General features: G+C 35.7%; 1 protein-coding gene across 4 annotated transcripts in view; it reads left to right on the forward strand.

Annotated features, from left to right (window-relative positions):
• The first annotated feature begins 3,090 nt into the window (after window positions 1–3,090).
• Window positions 3,091–17,825, forward strand: part of fam131bb (family with sequence similarity 131 member Bb) — a 79,703-nt gene continuing 64,968 nt past the window's right edge. For all 4 annotated transcript variants that reach the window (XM_009292208.5, XM_009292209.5, XM_001919486.8 and 1 more), the window contains exon 1: window positions 3,091–3,207. In XM_009292208.5, the coding sequence (XP_009290483.1) occupies window positions 3,180–3,207 (28 nt within the window). In that variant the 5' untranslated portion in view covers window positions 3,091–3,179. The remainder of the gene's footprint in view (window positions 3,208–17,825) is intronic.

Consider the following 17,825-nt stretch of genomic DNA (forward strand, 5'->3'; position numbering starts at 1 on the left):
TCTGAGCAGCAGCTTTTGCAGACGGGTTCAGAGCGCGCAGATCTAAGATTGGCTGTGACCCACTCTCTCTCGCTCTTTTTGGGCACGATTAGGGAGGGCTGTGAAACCCACTCTTCATCTCAACTGGAGGGACCAGCTCGATTGCATCCTTCGCCAGGAGGACAGCAATCTTCTCTAGCAAGACAGGGCGGACAGGGGGCTGACCCTGGTGAAATACACACCCATGAACTTGGGGGGCCGTTCTGCGAACTGAATCGCGTAGCTGAGCGTATGAGCCACCGCGAAGGGCAGGCCTGCGCTAACCAGGCAGGCAGAGCCCTCGCTAATGGACTCATCGCTACAATCGCTGACGTACCAGCAGTGGGGCAGCGTGGAGTGGGTGTGCTGATCCGGGAAGCGCGAGGGTTCACCGAGAGATTCACTCTCCCCTTGCACCCAAACTCCGTAGGGGGGGTCGAGGGGTGAGAGAAAGGAAACAGTCCTCCCAGCGCCTGTGAGCCACTGGTGAAATGCACAGAACGTGCGAGCTGGAAAGCATAGCGTCCCAGACTGGCAGGGTTCGGGCTGTCACATTCGGGGAAGTAAAAAAGTGCTCTTTTTTTATTGATGTTTGCATGGCAGTGAAAAGTGCCGTTGGAAATGGGGCCCGGCCCTCCAGCGGGGAAAGAACAAGTTCCCTCTTCTCCGGATGACCTGTCCCAAGGACGCTTTGTGGTCCGTTTACTAGACTTGATGGCTCTATTGGCACAGGGGGCTGCCTGCTTTCAAGGTGCTCGACGCGCCTGCTTCGCTGAGGCGGGTGCGCGGGCAGGGCAGAAATGGCGCGCTCAACCTGAGTAATCGCTTCATACCCCCCTGGCTGCTCCACCGACAAGAGTGGTGAGGGCGGAGGGACATGCAGCACGGGCAGAAAAAGGTGCCCTCCAAGACTGCGCAAGCCTACTGTGCATCTACGGGAAGAAGAAGATGAGATGTTTTGAAGGCTTCGCCCTCTTGTCCTCTACATAGCACCCATCTAGTCGGTCCGGCCGCGGAGCTGGAGGATAAACCATCTCCAACCCCATGGCCGAAGCAGCCCAGGAAAGCATGGCTAACATGTCCGTTTCGGGATCCGTTTTGACAGCACTCACCTGCCCTTAGGGGGTGAGCAGGTCTGGATCCTTGTTGGACAATGAAAGCCCACCCTCCGATGCAGCAATGGACGTCTGGTCCTCGATGTCATCAAACGTAAGGGCTACCATCTGGTTAGACGGATTGCTTCCTCCGCGAACTTAACTGCGCAACAGTCATGGCATCGCAATGACGACAATTTATAATTTATAATTATAATTTATACAACTGAAACACGACATGATTTCAGCCTCACTGCTCAACCACGTGGGCGATTGGCCCGGCACGGCCCGATAAAAGCCCTGGCTCGCACTGGCCCGACAGTGGAAATGCAGCTATTGATTCATTACCTGTGCCACCTCTCATTTCCACACACATTGCTGAGTCTTGTTGTGCCTGTAACCATTGCTAAGCATTTTTCCTTGCCATGTTTTCCCATGCCTTTTTTTTAAATCTTTGCTTTGATTACTATTTTTTGATGTTGGCCACCTGAACTGATCTCTTGGCTGCTTTCGATGACTCTTTTTTTGGATTGTCCTTGATGATTCTGTTTGCCCCTGTGATTGACCCTCGCCTACCTGACTATTCTCATAATATACCTGCATTTGGATCCTCAGCTCTGTTGTCCAGCACCCTTGTGTTACACAAAGGTTGAATATATCCTGCTTCTTTCACGGTTCTAGCAATTAGCATATTATTGCCTACAGATTAAATAGAAAACTGTAATTAATTTGATCAGGAACAATTCATTGGCTCATCCAGCAGTGCATGTCAATTTACAGAGTCACACTGCATCACATTAAAGAAAACACACTCACAGGCACACACACAAAAAGATGCTAATCTATAAATAGCCAGAGCACAGTATGACTCTCCAGGACTGGGTGGATTACAGCTGGACTGCTGCGTCTAGCCATCGTTTTGTGTACATACAGAATTAACCATCCCCCTCCCTCTCTTCATCTTCCTCTCTTTCTTTCCCCCTCTCTCTTTCTGCCCAAATTTCCTCATATCCATCCCCCACATCTCTTTCTCTCCCCTTTTGCCCCTTTCTCTTTAACTCTCTTCTACTCTTCAATATGATTCTGCTTCTTTGTGTATAGTCTCACAGTTAAACAGTTCTGTTTGAAATCCTTCCATCTCTCCCTGGCTGAACTCAAGGAAAAACGGATTGACCCTCCCTCTTTTATACCCAGTCTGCATCACTGAGCTTGACAAAAACATCCCTGTGCATGCGTGTATTATACATGAGAAAGAGAGAGAGGCAGAGATAAAGCCATCACCTCATGGTAATTAAACACATATGCAGGTCAGAATGGAAAGAAGGAAAGGAAAAATCAGAGTGAAAAAAAATGAGTGATATAGTGGGCGGCAGTGATCTCCAGATAACAAAGCCACTCCTCCTGTGTGTGTGTTTTGCCACCAAGAAAGAGGGAGGAACCTGAACATGCAGAATGACAGGAGAGAAAGAGAGAGAGAGAATAAAGAAAATCCTTTCAAGTTTTGAGAGCATCACAGGAGTATCCTGTGGTGAGATCTTGTGATTTTCCTGTATTGCGCTAATGAATGTTTATGCAAGTTGGGTTCAGTGGTCAGAGGACAGACCGAGAGAGAGTGACTTTATATATATGGAGTATAATAATTACAATCGTGCAAAAGCAGCACATTTGCAGCAACAAAACAAATATTCAGACAATAACAATGGAAATATGCTTATGAATATAACTATGAATCTGTCTATATACATATATGAAATTTCTGTATGAAATGTTTACAAATACACCTAAATGAAATGTTTACACACACGTTTGATTGCATTAAATGATTAATATTTGGTACAATACAATTATCTAAGTACTAATATTGGTAATTTCTGAAACACTGACTTGCCGGCTAAGACTGCACAGACAGAGAGAGAGAGGTAGAGAGAGAGAATGAGAGGGAGGGGGGGAGCAGCATGAGTGGAGAGAATCAGCAGCCAGAACAGAGAAAGGAGATAGAGGAAGAGAGAATGTATAGAGAAAGGCTAGCGCTTCCTTGCTGGTGTCCAGGGCCTTTGTGAATAAACCATGGGATGTATCGGCTCCCGAACCCTCAGTAAGACCCTCTCCTTTTCTTCTACTTTCTGGCAGGCTGCACGTGAGCGTGTGTATTAAGTGTGAGTGTTAATTACAGCACCAGGAAGGGGGTTGCGGGTGTGTGGCTGGCGATTTTTATTGCATGTTTGAGATGTGTGAAAGAAAATTGGCTGATGAAGGGAAACATTGAGTTAAACATTTGAGCTGTCACATTGTGTGTGTATATGTGCGCATGTATTTGTGTGTGTATGTGTGTGTGTGTCTGTATTCTAACCCACATCTCTTGATTTATGCTACTGCATGGTGTCTGTGTGTGGGAGGCAGAGATGATGGAGCGATGAAATGCAGTGATGGAGCTTGTTTACGGCGATTACGGAGAGTGAAGATTTCTATTGTTGGAAATGCTCTTGTAGTATCGTGTTGCACGCTGAAATGGACTGGAAAGTGAGAAGGAGAGATTGCAAACATGCTGAATTTCATTGCAGTGAAAGGGAGAAAGCGAGAGGGATGGATGGTGGGAGGGGTAAAACATGCAGGAGACCTGAGAGAAATGTGTGTGGAGTATAGGAGGGAATCAGGTTGGGACCATCCTGAATTTGAAGCACACTTGAAGAACGAGTCAAAATTTTTATTCTAGCTTTGTGGCATGTCAGAGGGAATAATTCACTCAGAAAGGAAAATCTCTAATGATTTTATCAACCAATTTTATCTTTTTTTTTTTTAAATTAAAGGGCAACACTTTGTTAAATACCTCATGTCCATTCTGTAAAAATTGTTTATTTGCTAAAACTGATAAATTACCAACATTCTTTGAAGTATCTTCCTTTTTATACTACAGTAGAAAGTTATTGATTTGTTGAATTAAAGACATTAAGCACTTTCATTTATAATAATTTAAGGCATTCCAACGGAGACTGGTTGGTAAATGTAGGCTTGTACGAACAAAGGTTAAAATACATGTCTGTAATTGCTCTATTTTTACTTAAGCTCTATTTTTTGTAAATATTCAAAGGTCCTTTGATTATTATCAGTTTTATCCCACTTGTATTTTGTCATACAAACACTACTTCATGGCTTACACAATATGGTGGTGGTGTAACAAATATGGTAATGTTTGAATACAAATAATATTCCATTCAAATGGTCTCATTTACAGTAATAGCTTTTCCTCATACACTTATTAAGATTTGCATAAAAACTATATACATTAGTAAAATTGTACTGCTTGTTGAATTGAACTTGTTAAAGTAAATGTGAATATTTACATACCTCTCCTCTCTTTGTTGTAGTTTTACAAAAAAAAAAATAAATAAAAGAAAGATATTGGGAAAAATAAGTCACCTAAGTTAACCAAACTGCTTTCTGCTGCTCTTACGCTACTGCCTGGGACAATACAAAAGGTTGGGACAAAATAAAAATTATTATACCAATTATTTGTAGTATTTTCATAGCAATTTAAACTACCCCTTCAATATGTACAGCAAGAAACAAAAAGATAGAGTTTTGACTGGATATACTCTGTGGAAGAATGACTGTGTCTAACGCTTAACTATACACACAACAACCACATTTCAGCAGCTGATGTGTGACATGATGTGATGATTTGCATTATCACTGGTGACAGGTAATGCCTGAAATATAAACGTCATGTCTGTTGTCCTAAGATGCATCATAATGTCAGGTTTCCACTTTTTTTCTTCTGCTTGAATGTAACATGCACCCCCGCCAATTTGAGTTTAAGACCCCTGTTATAGATCTTTCTATAAATATGCTTTAAGGTCAGATCCCACACAGAATTGGGATTTTTCCAGATTAACAGCCTGCCAGAAAATGTTTCCACAGCAACCAACCTGTTCTACTGTTCAGAAAATAGTGTCTAATATGCTTATTATATTGATTTTGGCTATTTACATAATTTCAGCTAATTAATATTTGTTAATGAGAGACAATAAGTTATATTTACAGTTCCAAAGTTGCAGTCTTTATACTTGTCATTTCCATCAGTTCAGCAATTCAAAATTTATTTATTTATTCATTAAAACTATATAAAAATTTAAAAGTAGTTTATGTAAAAGTAAAATGTCACATGATCAGAAATTAGATCATTCAGAAATAATCTAATATGCTTATTTATTCTACAGAAAAACTAATGATCACTGTTGTAAATCACTGCTGCTTCACATGCTTGTGGAACCATGACAGTACTATAACCAGTCATACTTTATGTACACAAAGAAAAAAATTAATTTCAAAAACACATTAATTCGATCAAAAGCCATGATAATGTTGCAAATTTTTTTTATTTTAAATAAATGCTGTTATTTTGAACTTTCTACAAATCAAAGAAAGTTGAAATTTATTGACTGTGCTTCAATAATCATTATATTTATACAAAATAAAACAAACATATAGAATTATGTTATTGATTTAATCCTCTACTGGACGCATAATAATTGATCTATTAAAAAACAAATATTTGACTGTTTTTCTTTTCTTAGAATGGCTTAACTTGAAGGTCTGTAAAAAAGATCCTTTTTAAGATACTTTATAAAATTTTCTCCAGTAATATTATAACAAATAAATAACAAGTCTATCCAAATGTATCAGAATAATACTGTAGCTACTAGCTAACAATGTTTATACTACGTATTATACGGCTGTCTTATATGCCTCAGAGCTGACTTACCTGAACTGTTTCCATCACTGCTCTTATCAAATGTCTAATCTGTATCATTCTCATGGTCACTAAACCCATCTCATCCACACTTTCATTTGCAAGACGAGCCAGTTCTGTCCTTTTCTTGTTTCATTTACCATAGAACATGGTGGTGCTCGCTAATAAACTGTTCCCTGTATTCATATCTATTCAAAAGTAGTATTAGTAGTATCAATTAAACTAGATTTTATCCAAACTGCAAATGCCATTAACATAAAACTAATCAACATTATACTAATTGCACTCATGTTGTTATTGTTACAACTTAAAAGTTCACAGCTGACCTTGCTAGCTAGCTAACTCATAGCAATACTTCACATTCCACTATTGCACAGTTAACTAACTCACACACACACACACACACACACACACACACACACACACACACTCTCTCTCTCTCTCACACACACACACACACACACACACACACACACACACACACACACACACACACACATTTGATCGATTTACACAAAAATAATTTAATAAAAAAAATATTTTGAGTTGTGAATATGTCATCATAACTTACTGGAGGTGATGATTCAGATTTTTTGGGGGGGATCTGACATAATTTGATCCTTTGTTTCCATTGACGTTTACATTTGCATTCAGCAACTACTCACAATAAACGCCAGTCTGTCAGAAATTGCACTACAGAAAAACACTGCATGTCATGTGACTTCACCAAAGCACATCATTGGCTACACAAAGATCTACTTTTTCCAACAATAAAATTAGAACGTTGGTCTTAAAGAAACAGTGTCAGGGAAATGGACATAAATATTATGTTGCCATATGGCAACACCATGCGGTAGAGGGTTAATAATTACTTGTTTTCAGTTCTTTTTTAAAGAAAAATGGCAAAGTAATGTGGGCAGTGTTTACAAGTTTTGAAAGATTATTAAGTTGTATATGAATTATCCTAATGTTACTTTTAATGCATTGTATTTAAAAAAATTGTATTTTAATAATATTTTATCGAGTGACACAGTGGCTCAGTGGTTAGAACTGTTGCTTCACAGCAAGTTGGTTGCTGGTTTGAGCCTCGACTAAATTGGCATTTCTGTTTGTAGTTTGCATGTTCTCCCTGTGTTTGCCTGGGTTTTTTCTGGGTGCTCCGATTTCCCCCACAGTCCAAAGAGATGCGCTATAGGTGAATAAACTAAATAGGCCGTAGTGTATGTTTGTGAATGTGTATGTATGAATGTTTCCCAGTACTGGATTACAGCTGGAAAAGCATTCGCTATGTAAAACACATGGTGGAATAGTTGGCGATTCATTCCAGTGTAGCAACCCCTGATAAATAAAGCGACTAAGCCGAAGGAAAATTAATAAATGAATAATATTTTATCATATTCATTTTAAATTATATTAATTAGTTATATTAATATGATTCATTGATGGGGTGTGTTGCTTTTTATTGGAGTTGGGGTTGAGAAAAACACAACTATATTCTGAAACAGTTTGATTTTACAGATTGTATTGCATTGTATCATAGCAAGTGGTGCAGAACAAACTGACTTTGGCCCAGAACATTCATGCACACATTCAGCATCAGCATTACAGCACATTAAACATCTGACAATGAAACTGTGTCAAACTTCTCTTGCTCAGCCACCTGCCTCATATCCATACTGATAGAAGGAAATGCAAGTTGGATGAAGGGAAGAGCGGAGGGAGGAAGAGGGAGGAGGGTTTGACAAATAGTGTTTATAATGCAATACAGCACTAAAATGGAGGTCAACACGCTGTGCAGGATCAGCATACACATTCTGTTTTGAGGTACATAATCAGGAGCCGGAAACAATTCAGTCAGTATATCTATGACATACTGTGAACTACTTTTGAATATGGTTCTGTACTAATTATAATCAGAATTATAACAGCATGGCTGTTAGCATTACTTCAAAAAACACTTAACCCTTTTTACAAACAAACTGATCAATTCTTGCAAATATAGTTTAAATAACTCATTTTTGATAATTAACACATTTATTTACACAATTAGTTAATACCAGATGTTAATTGAAAATTTATTATGATACATTTAATTAATGACAGTTTGTATATATCTATATCCTGCACTTGCTGCTATTGCACTCCTAGTTGGACCTACAGTAAATTGCATTTCGTTGCCTTGTACTTTTACATATGTAATGACAATAAAGTTGATCTAATCTAATCTATATGATGTATTCATCATATAGACTTTTTGTTAAAAATGGTAGTCCTTCATGAGTCAGACATTATTTATCATATTAATTAATGCATAATAATGCATATTAGTGCACACATATTTTAATGTGTTACCTATAAAACTAAGAATCATCAATAAAAATAAAACAACACAAGTCATCATTAACCATCATTTTACAAGCATGAATATGTTATGAAATCATGTTATGAAAGTTTCAAGTATTTAAAGTAAACATTTTATATCAAACAGATTTGGATGAAAGAAGACTGGAAATCCACCAGTAAAGATTTGAAAAGGTTGATCCAAACAAATATCTGGATATAAACAGCATATACATTCACTAGCTACTTTACAGCTTACTAGTACTGGGTTGGACCCCATTTTGCTCTCAGAACTGCCTTAATCCTTCGTGGCATAGATTCAACAAGATATTGAAAATATTCTTCAGAGATTTTGGTTAGGGCTGCACGATTCTGGCAAAAATGTGAATTACGATTTTAAATTAAAATTTAAATTGAAATCTTAATTTTACTTGCTTAAAATTAAGATCACAATTTTCTTACGATTATGTAGATGTAAATTAAAGGTTAATATGATTAGCATATTATTATTGTTAATTCTCAAACTTATGGTAAAACAACAATAATAATATTAGGCCTATGTGTAGCCTACTTTTGCTTAAAATGCTAAATTTTGTACCGTCATTATGGTGGACTTAAACAGACTTTCAATATGTCCTGTTTGCTAATTCACAGTAAAATTATGTCATCAGAATATAACTATTCATTATTAAAAAGTTGATTTATTATGTTTAAGACATGTTCTTGTCATCTGTCATTGACAGCATTATTAGACCATTTGTTTTCACTAGTAAAATTAGAATTTTGTCATTATCAGATTCCTTCTTGCATTATATTCAACATTATATATGGGCTAGGGTTATTATACTGACTGAGTAAACATTTATATTCATGCACAACACTTTGTGTTCGCTATGAAAGAAAAAACATCAACTGCTTGTCGTAATCATAACCTAAAAATGCTATATGATCATTTATGTGGGCACAGGTTTCACTTTCACTTCCAAGTGTTGCTCATGGCTGCTGTCACAATGAGAAAAAAACACACGTACAAATCATTCTTTCAACGCAGCTATCAAACGATCGCTCTGTGCAACAAAATTAACTTTCTTTACAACTTCATTACCTGTTATTCACAGCCTATGCAGGTTGTGTTTAGTTCTCTAAAGTTGCCGTCATGCGTGCACGTGTGCGTTCTCGGTATTAAACAAAAGCTGGCAGTCAGCTCACGTGTGATTTCGTGGCCACGAATACATCATTACACGAAGACAGAAATTACATTTTTGGGTGAATTATACCTTATAAATACAGTATGTGACACTTTTAACGCCATTTGAAGGTGTCAATGGTGCTGTGAAGACTTCTGCATATTCCTTGTTTCTCTCGGGGCCCTGAAAATTCAATTAGCTGAATCGTAGAAAAAGCTGAATTAGGATCGTGTGTAGGGTCGAATCGAGATCGTGATCTTTTTTTGATTAATCGTGCAGCCTTAATTCTGTTACATATTCACGTAATAGCATCACACTGTTGCTGCAGATCTGTTGGCTGCACATCCATGATGCAAATCTAAATGCATTGAGTTGCTGCCATGTGGCTGATTAGAAATTTGCATTAACGAGTAGTTGGACAGTTGTACCTAATCAAGAGGTTGGTGAATGTACGGTATATTTGAATGCAGTTGTATTGGCATATAATAAGAGGATAAACAGTAAAGCAGACAATATAAAGGTACTTGAGTAACATGAGTGTTTGAATAATTGTAAAAAAAAAAAAAAAAAAAAAGTTATAGCACAAAGATTCTGATTTAAGATTTCTTAAAAATGAAAGATACAGCTGTTTAGTAATAAGGTCAAATCTTGAAAATGTAAACAGAGTGTTTTGTTCTTAGTAAATATAGTAAAGCATTAAATTACGTGAGACACCGTTATCTGTATCTGTATGTGCATATATGTAATTTGAGATTCTGGATGTTTATGACTTTCTCTATCCAGCTCCGAAGCCCAGTATTGATTTGTGAAATGAAGCCAAAAACTGGACACACTCTCATCCAGCTGAGATGCCTGCAACAAATGAGTCAAAACATACAAGTAAATGTAGCTTAGTATTGTGAAAATGCAAATAATGCTTCTCTGTTTTATTACAATAACAGATTTAATGAAATGTGTGGGCTTATGAGAAGTGTGGGCTTAAAAAGAAGGCATTTTTGCATCTGTTATCACAGTCTCACCACAAAACAGCAACAATCAGTATTGATCATAGTACTATATCAATAAATTAGGTTTTCATGCATTTGTAAATGACGGATCACAAAGACCATAGTGCTCTATACTATTACATGCAATGGCATCGCATCATTTCAAACATTCTTTTCAAACATTCACTCAACAGAGTGTGATAACTTTTTAATTATTTTGCATGTTTTTGCATGTTTTTTTTTTTGCATTTGCTATGCTTAAAATTATTTGATGTTATGTCTGGTTTGTTATTTTACCTTAAATTGCTTTGGCATCAAATTGTGGAATTCTGCACAGTTGTAATTGTGACCCAGATGTCAGACCATGAGGCTGGAATCACACTGGAGAGATGCTTTATAAAATAGTCGAGTCACATTTTAAAAAAAATCCAACCGGAAATAGTTCCTTCTGACACCCTAAATTATTTAGTCCAAATCATTTAGGTTAATGCCAAAAAGTGAATATCCATTACCTATGAAATAAAGTAAATCTTACAGAGATTCTTGACTTTTTTAATGAGTAAAAAGCACTGAATACTTTCTCATTTCTAGTTGGGTATCACTTGGTTTTTATGTTTCCCTTTAGACTTTTTCTTTATAAAAAAAATCAGGAAATGGAAAGGTCTACAGCTATTGGAGAAAGCATAATGGGTAACTTGGATGATGTCTGCTGTTTATACCAATCACACTGCAATCTTGACATAAAATTGAACTTCAAGTTGAGAGTCTGTCAATGTCTGTGGCAACTATAGAAATTAAAGTCTTGTATGGTGTATCCTGTCTGTTACATAATTTCAGTGACATCTCAAATAAACTAAAAATGGACTAATCTAAATCTAAGGTTTAATGGCAAATATGTTGGAGATTACCTGGTAAGCTGTTAATTCAAAATAGGATAAGCGGTTTTCCCATGAAAGTATTTAATTCAGCTTTTTTAAAGCCTTTTCTTCATTAAAAGCCTCTTGGCACAATAGTACCAAAAGTCAGAGCATTAGCTTAAGTCATGATTTTTTTATTATTATTATAATTTATTATTATTATTTTTTTGCTTTCAAAAGATTGCAGGCTATTCATTATTCAGTAACCAAAATGTTTTATTTTTTTTATGATTTCGAGGTAAAACGTAATACAGTTTACTTAAAAAGTGTTTAAAATTCACTAAGGCCAAAAATAATGGAATGTTTTAAGTGGTCAGCATCAACACATGTTTATCATGTCTCAGAGTAAAAAAGGAAGGTCTGGCTACAGATATGTTCTTACTTGCTGACAAATCTTTCTTGCTGACAACTCAAATGGCAATAGAGAGGTCAAGATGTTTTCAGGAATTTCCTATTTGTGATTGGTAATTGACGAAAGAGATCACTCTGTTAAAAATAAAAATATGGGAACAAATCTCTTTACACTCATGTAGTCTCAACATATATATTAAGGGTGTAACAATACGCGTATTCGTATTGAACCGTTCGGTAGGAATTACAAATGAACGACTAATATCTAAAAAGATAAAAGAGAATCAGTGTACAAAATATAATGTTTTCAGTGCAACAACGCTCAACAAGACATCCCAAATGACGTGACATGCTGCCTTACCTGCCCACCTCCAAACACCACTCCAGTCGGGAAAACACTGCACTAGCTAGCAAAATGCCTAGTAACATTAATGTAATCCTCCTATAACCAACAGTGGGTCAGGCTTTTGGGAGCACTTTGGTTTCCCTGTAAGTTATGAGGGTGATGGCAAGAAAGTGATGGAAAAAAAAAATGAATAACACCTGCCATGACAGCAAACTATTTTAGCGGTAATATTTGAGCATGTAAAATCATTTACACTGACATCACAAAAAAACAAACTGGAAATAGATGAAAACTGGAAATGCACAACGCAGCATTCAGACAGGCAATTCCTACAGTTTCAAACAGGCAAAACGAATCACGATAGGTACATTTACAGCTGTCGAAATGAGACAGGTCTTAAAATTGCCCTGATGTCGTTTTCACAGTTTCATCAAGTTTTCACAGCAAAATGTTCACCTCATGCACTGAATTAGGCATTCAGGAAATGGAAAACAACACTGACAGATTTAGTTTTAGAAACCACCTAAAGTTACAAATAATGGCAGATCAGATTCTTATCTTGTAATGAATGTCAATCCAGCATTTACACTTTTCGAAGAGTGGATAAAAGACTTCCAGTGCTTAACATCCACTGCAAAAATAAAGCATTCACTGTAAAGCCGGAGTTTTCAGGTAACAGTGTTTGCCACAGAATCTACACATTTAAAGCATGAAATGTTCTAACATTATTAAATCAGTCGTGCAACTGACACCGCGTTCACCATCGCTAAAGAGCATGCATTCACTGAGATGAAATTAATATTGCAGCTCATGAAAAGACCATTACTCCTATTAAGGTGACATATGCAAATAATAAGTTATATGTCAATATCATTTGTGCAATTTTATAAACAGCTTTTTGGCTTTGAGTATAAAGAATATTTATATAATATATAAAATATATATATATAAAAAGTATAGCTCTATCACTGTTTAAAGTAAAAGAAAAAAAAAAAACAAGATCATACTTTTATGTTAGTTTTAATACTTAAAAGTAAGTACTTTTAAGTATTAAAACTAACATAAAAGTATGATCTTGTTTTTTAATACTAATACTGATTTAATACTAAAAATTAAATCAGAGAAATCCTCTGGCTTTTTTCTTTTTTTGCTGTATCGAAAACATATTGAATTAGGAAACCACTGTGTCATATCGAACCAAACCATGATTTTTGTGAACCGTTAAACCCCTAATATACAGTATATATATATATATATATATATATATATATATATATATATATATATATATATATATATATATATATATATATATATATATATACATACAATAAAATATATATGTCAACAATGAAAAAATCTGTCATATTTACTCGCCTTGCTATTCTAAACCTGCATGACTGCAGTATATATATATATATATATATATATATATATATATATATATATATATATATATATATATATATATATATATATATATTCAGGTTTAGAATAGCAAGGCGAGTAAATATGACAGAACTTTTTATTGTTGAGGTGAGCCTTTCTTAGTAGTCTTTAGTTTTCCATGTAACCATTGTCAGCAGGAAAGTTCTTTTATGGCCATATTTATGTATCACACACACAATAAAAGTACTAAAATAAGCAGTGACAATTCTGATTTTATGACATTAAACAAAGCATAAAATCAAGTAGCTACAGTACATTAAGTCAAAATACCATTACAGCTATATCACCAGTTTAACATTGTTAGCCTGCACAGATATAATATCCCTTTTAGATACCTGAGACTTTAATGTACAGCATGGATGAGCAGGGCTGTTGTGCATCTGGCAGGTTCGCTCAGCAGTTTCTGATGTCATGCCGTGGGCTTTGGCATGGGTCCGCAGTGAGAGCTTCATAATGATTCCCTTGCTGCTGTGTCTCCAGCTGCCTGACTCAGCAAATATTAAAGCAAATAACACGCACACGTTAAAAACCCAGATGGAGATTATGCGTTGTATTAAATAGGACACTATAGTAAGTAAGGGAATGAGTGTGATTCACGCATGGTGTTTTGTTATTTGTCATGTAATGTTATATTTGACATGTGGAGCACGATTTATTCTCAGGACTAAATCACTATGACTGTGGTATTGTTTCTCAGAGAGTGTAAAGAGTCCTGGGGGGTCTGTATTGATGTGCGCAGAGCAGGGTTTTTATTAACCCTGTGAAGTCTGAAATATTTAGATTATTCAGATTTTTTTTCATTTTTTTTCTTGTAGAAACATACATATCAACACGACAGAAAGACATTTAACCCTCTACTCCACGCATTATGATAAATCTATTATAAAACATATTTGAATGTTTTTCTTTTCTTAAAATGGCTGAACTTGAACTGCTGTAAAAAAATTTAAAATATGTTTTTTAAGGTACTATATGATATGTTGCCATATTGCAACAATGTACAACAGAGGGTCCAACTTAGAAATTTAAAATTTAGCACTTTCCTTATACAGTAATTAATAATTTTGTTTTTTGAAAATATCATAAGCTTTAACACAGACTTTATAAATTACACCTTATGCACACTTTCCAACAACTGATCTTCCAACAGCTTTCATTTATTCCATTCTTTTTTGCTGAATATTATTAAAAACAATCATAAAATTGTATTGTATGTATGTAGCTAACAATGTTTATATATTATGCTATATACTATACTACTCCTGTCTTATCTGCCTTAGAGCTAACTTACCTGAACTGTCTCTATCCAATTTCCAGTCTGCATCATTCTCATGGTCACAATTGCACATTACACTATTGAACTGTTTTGCCTTTTGGCAATACACACATTTGATAGATTTATAAAAAACTAATTTGATTAAAAAAGAAAAATACAAAAACATTTTGAGTTGTAAATATGTCATCATAACTTACTGGAGGTGATGTCTCTGATTTTTTGTGAATCTGACATAATTTGATCCTTTGTTTCTATTGACGTCTACATTTGCATTCAGCAACTACTCACAATAAACGCCAGGCAGAAATTGCACTACAGAAAAACACAGCATGTCATGTGACTTAACCAAAGCACATCATGGGCTACGCTAAGGTCTTCTCTTTCCAAAAAAAAAAAAAAAATATTGGTCTTAAAGAAATATTGGCAGGGAAATGAAATGAAAATCATGTTGCTATATGGCAACATGTGGTAGAGGGTTAAATATGAAAAAGAAATTTAAATGTGTGTAAAAATAAAGTAAACAATGAAATGTATATATTCATAAATATAGAAATTAATTTTCTGCATATTTAAATTTCCTTATGTCTTCTTGTGTTGATATCTTGAGACTTGTGGAGATGTGCATCGATGAATTTGCTCTTCAGTGTTGGGACTTTCAGCAGTGAAAATTAAATCACAATCTGAAAACTGAACTGTCACTGTTTCAATTTCAACTTAATAGAACTTTAAGCTGCTTTGACACAATCTACATTGTAAAAGCGCAAAAAATACATATGTTTATGTATATATGCATAAATATTTCAATATAATTTTAAAAGCACATAAAGGTGCCCGTAGATGAAGAATTACCCATTTTTATTTTTTATGGTTAAAAAAATATCTTTAAATTTTATATATTAATATTTTAATATATTTATATATTATATATATTTTTATTTTTTTTTTTGTGTGTGTGTGTGTGTGTGTGTTCTGATTCTGACATTGTTTGTGTAAAATTTACATTATTGCCATATTCTATAAGCATCAGCTTGCCTTTTACAAAGCACATTTTGTTTAGCAAGTAATTTTTTTGCAGTAATTGCAAGTGTAATAAAATGCCTGTGTAAGTCGTGAGATATCACAAATATTTTGATGTCTTTGACAATTCAAACATGAGCCGAAAACAGAGACAATCGGCTCCACAACCCTGCAGGTGGGAATGCGGGAAAAACCAGCTTCCCTTCATTCCTCCATTTACATTTGAAACATTTCCCGACTCACACAGAATGGTCATTTCAAAGTCTGAATGTTCTAAATCAACCCAAGTGACTTTATCTATCATGTTTGATATCATTTGAAATATCTCAGTGTGACAGGTACAGAAATAGACATAATCAAAACATTAAATATATAACATCAGGTATCTTTTGAACCACTGTGAAGGGTGTGCCTTTCCTATAGGCAGAAACTCTTTCGCTAAATGCACTAAACCTCTCAAATAATTTAACTACACATTGCATGTTTGCACAACATTGACAATGGTTGGTAGTTTCAGAGATGCCTTGAAATTGCACATTTTTCATCAAAATAAATATTTATTTACTTAAAAATGCTAAAAACATATGTCAATAAATACACTGTTTAAAGTATAATTTACAGGATATACAAGTTATTTTATTTAGAAGAAAATAATTATTTTGCTTCCAAAAGTAAAAATTTTGTGACTGTTTTAGGCAATGTATGCTTTAATTTTAGTTGTTTAACGTTGCCGTTCAATACACAATCATAGATAGCGTGTGTTTCCTTCAATTATTTTAAAATCAAGTAATGCACCCTTCGTTCAAAAAACTCTCACTTGCAATATGTTAGCATATTTACTGTAGAAAACTTAGTAATTAAATCAATCAAATTATCATACATTAATTGCAATCGAGTTAAAATGTTCAATACATCAAGATTTTGATTTTAGGCCAAATCACCCAGCCCTAGTATAGTATAGTATAGTATAGTATATGTATATGTATATGTATATGTCTAGTATATGTGCACAAGAAGGATGTGTATCTGAAGCTTACAACAAAATGTACCCTAGGTAACATATTTAAAATTAGCAGAAATTTTGACAGTGCCGGCTGCACTGTGGCGCAGTGGGTAGCATAATCACCTCACTGCAAGAAGGTCGCTGGTTCAAGCCTCAGCTTGGTCAGTTGGCGTTTCTGTGTGAAGTTTGCATGTTCTCCCCTGTTCGTGTGGGTTTCCTCCGGGTGCTCTGTTTTCCCCTACAAGTACAAAGATGTGTACTACAGGTGAATTGGGTAAGCTAAATTGTCCGTAGTGTATGTGTGTGAATGAGTGTGTATGGATGTTTCCCAGTGATGGGTTGCTGCTGGAAGAGCATTCGCTGCATAAAACATATGCTGGATAAGTTTGCGGTTCATTCCGCTGTGGCGACCCTGGATTAATGAAGAGACCAAGCCGAAAACAAAATAATTGAATGAATGTAAACAGTGCTTTTAGTGGAATTTTTATGTAAAACATGCAACAAAACAATACAGCTTATTACGTTTTTTATGTTTTGCAAAAAAGCAAGCTGACGTGATTGGACTGGACATCAGACTAACTTGGTGAAGTTAAGCATCAGATTGAGAATGAGATGTAAGTTAATTATCGTTAAACAATGACGACACATCCCTCCAATACACACTAATGTTTATTAATGCACAATTATTAATGCACATTTATTAACGTTTGAAATGCACAATAATGCACCTGCACAAAAACTACCTTCACCTTCCAACGACCCTGATTGTTTCCAACCAATGTAAGGGAGACCCTATTTAGGATTAACAATGATGAAACACACTTTAGAGAGGAAGAGGCACAGCTGTGAATGGTGGGCCACAAACAACCTGTCACTCGATGTGAAAAAGACAAAGGGAGTTGCTATGGACTCGACCACCCCCCACTGACAATTGACAGTTGAAATATGGAGAGTCAGAAGCAATAAATTCCTGGCGGTGCATGTCACAGAGGATCTCAGCTGGATCATCAATGCCATGCCGCTCTCTAAAAGGCACAACAACGCCTACACTTTCTCCACCTGCTGAAAAGTTCAAGTCTCCCTCGACCCAT

Source organism: Danio rerio, chromosome 16, assembly GCF_049306965.1.
Source record: "Danio rerio strain Tuebingen ecotype United States chromosome 16, GRCz12tu, whole genome shotgun sequence".
NCBI lineage: Eukaryota > Metazoa > Chordata > Actinopteri > Cypriniformes > Danionidae > Danio > Danio rerio.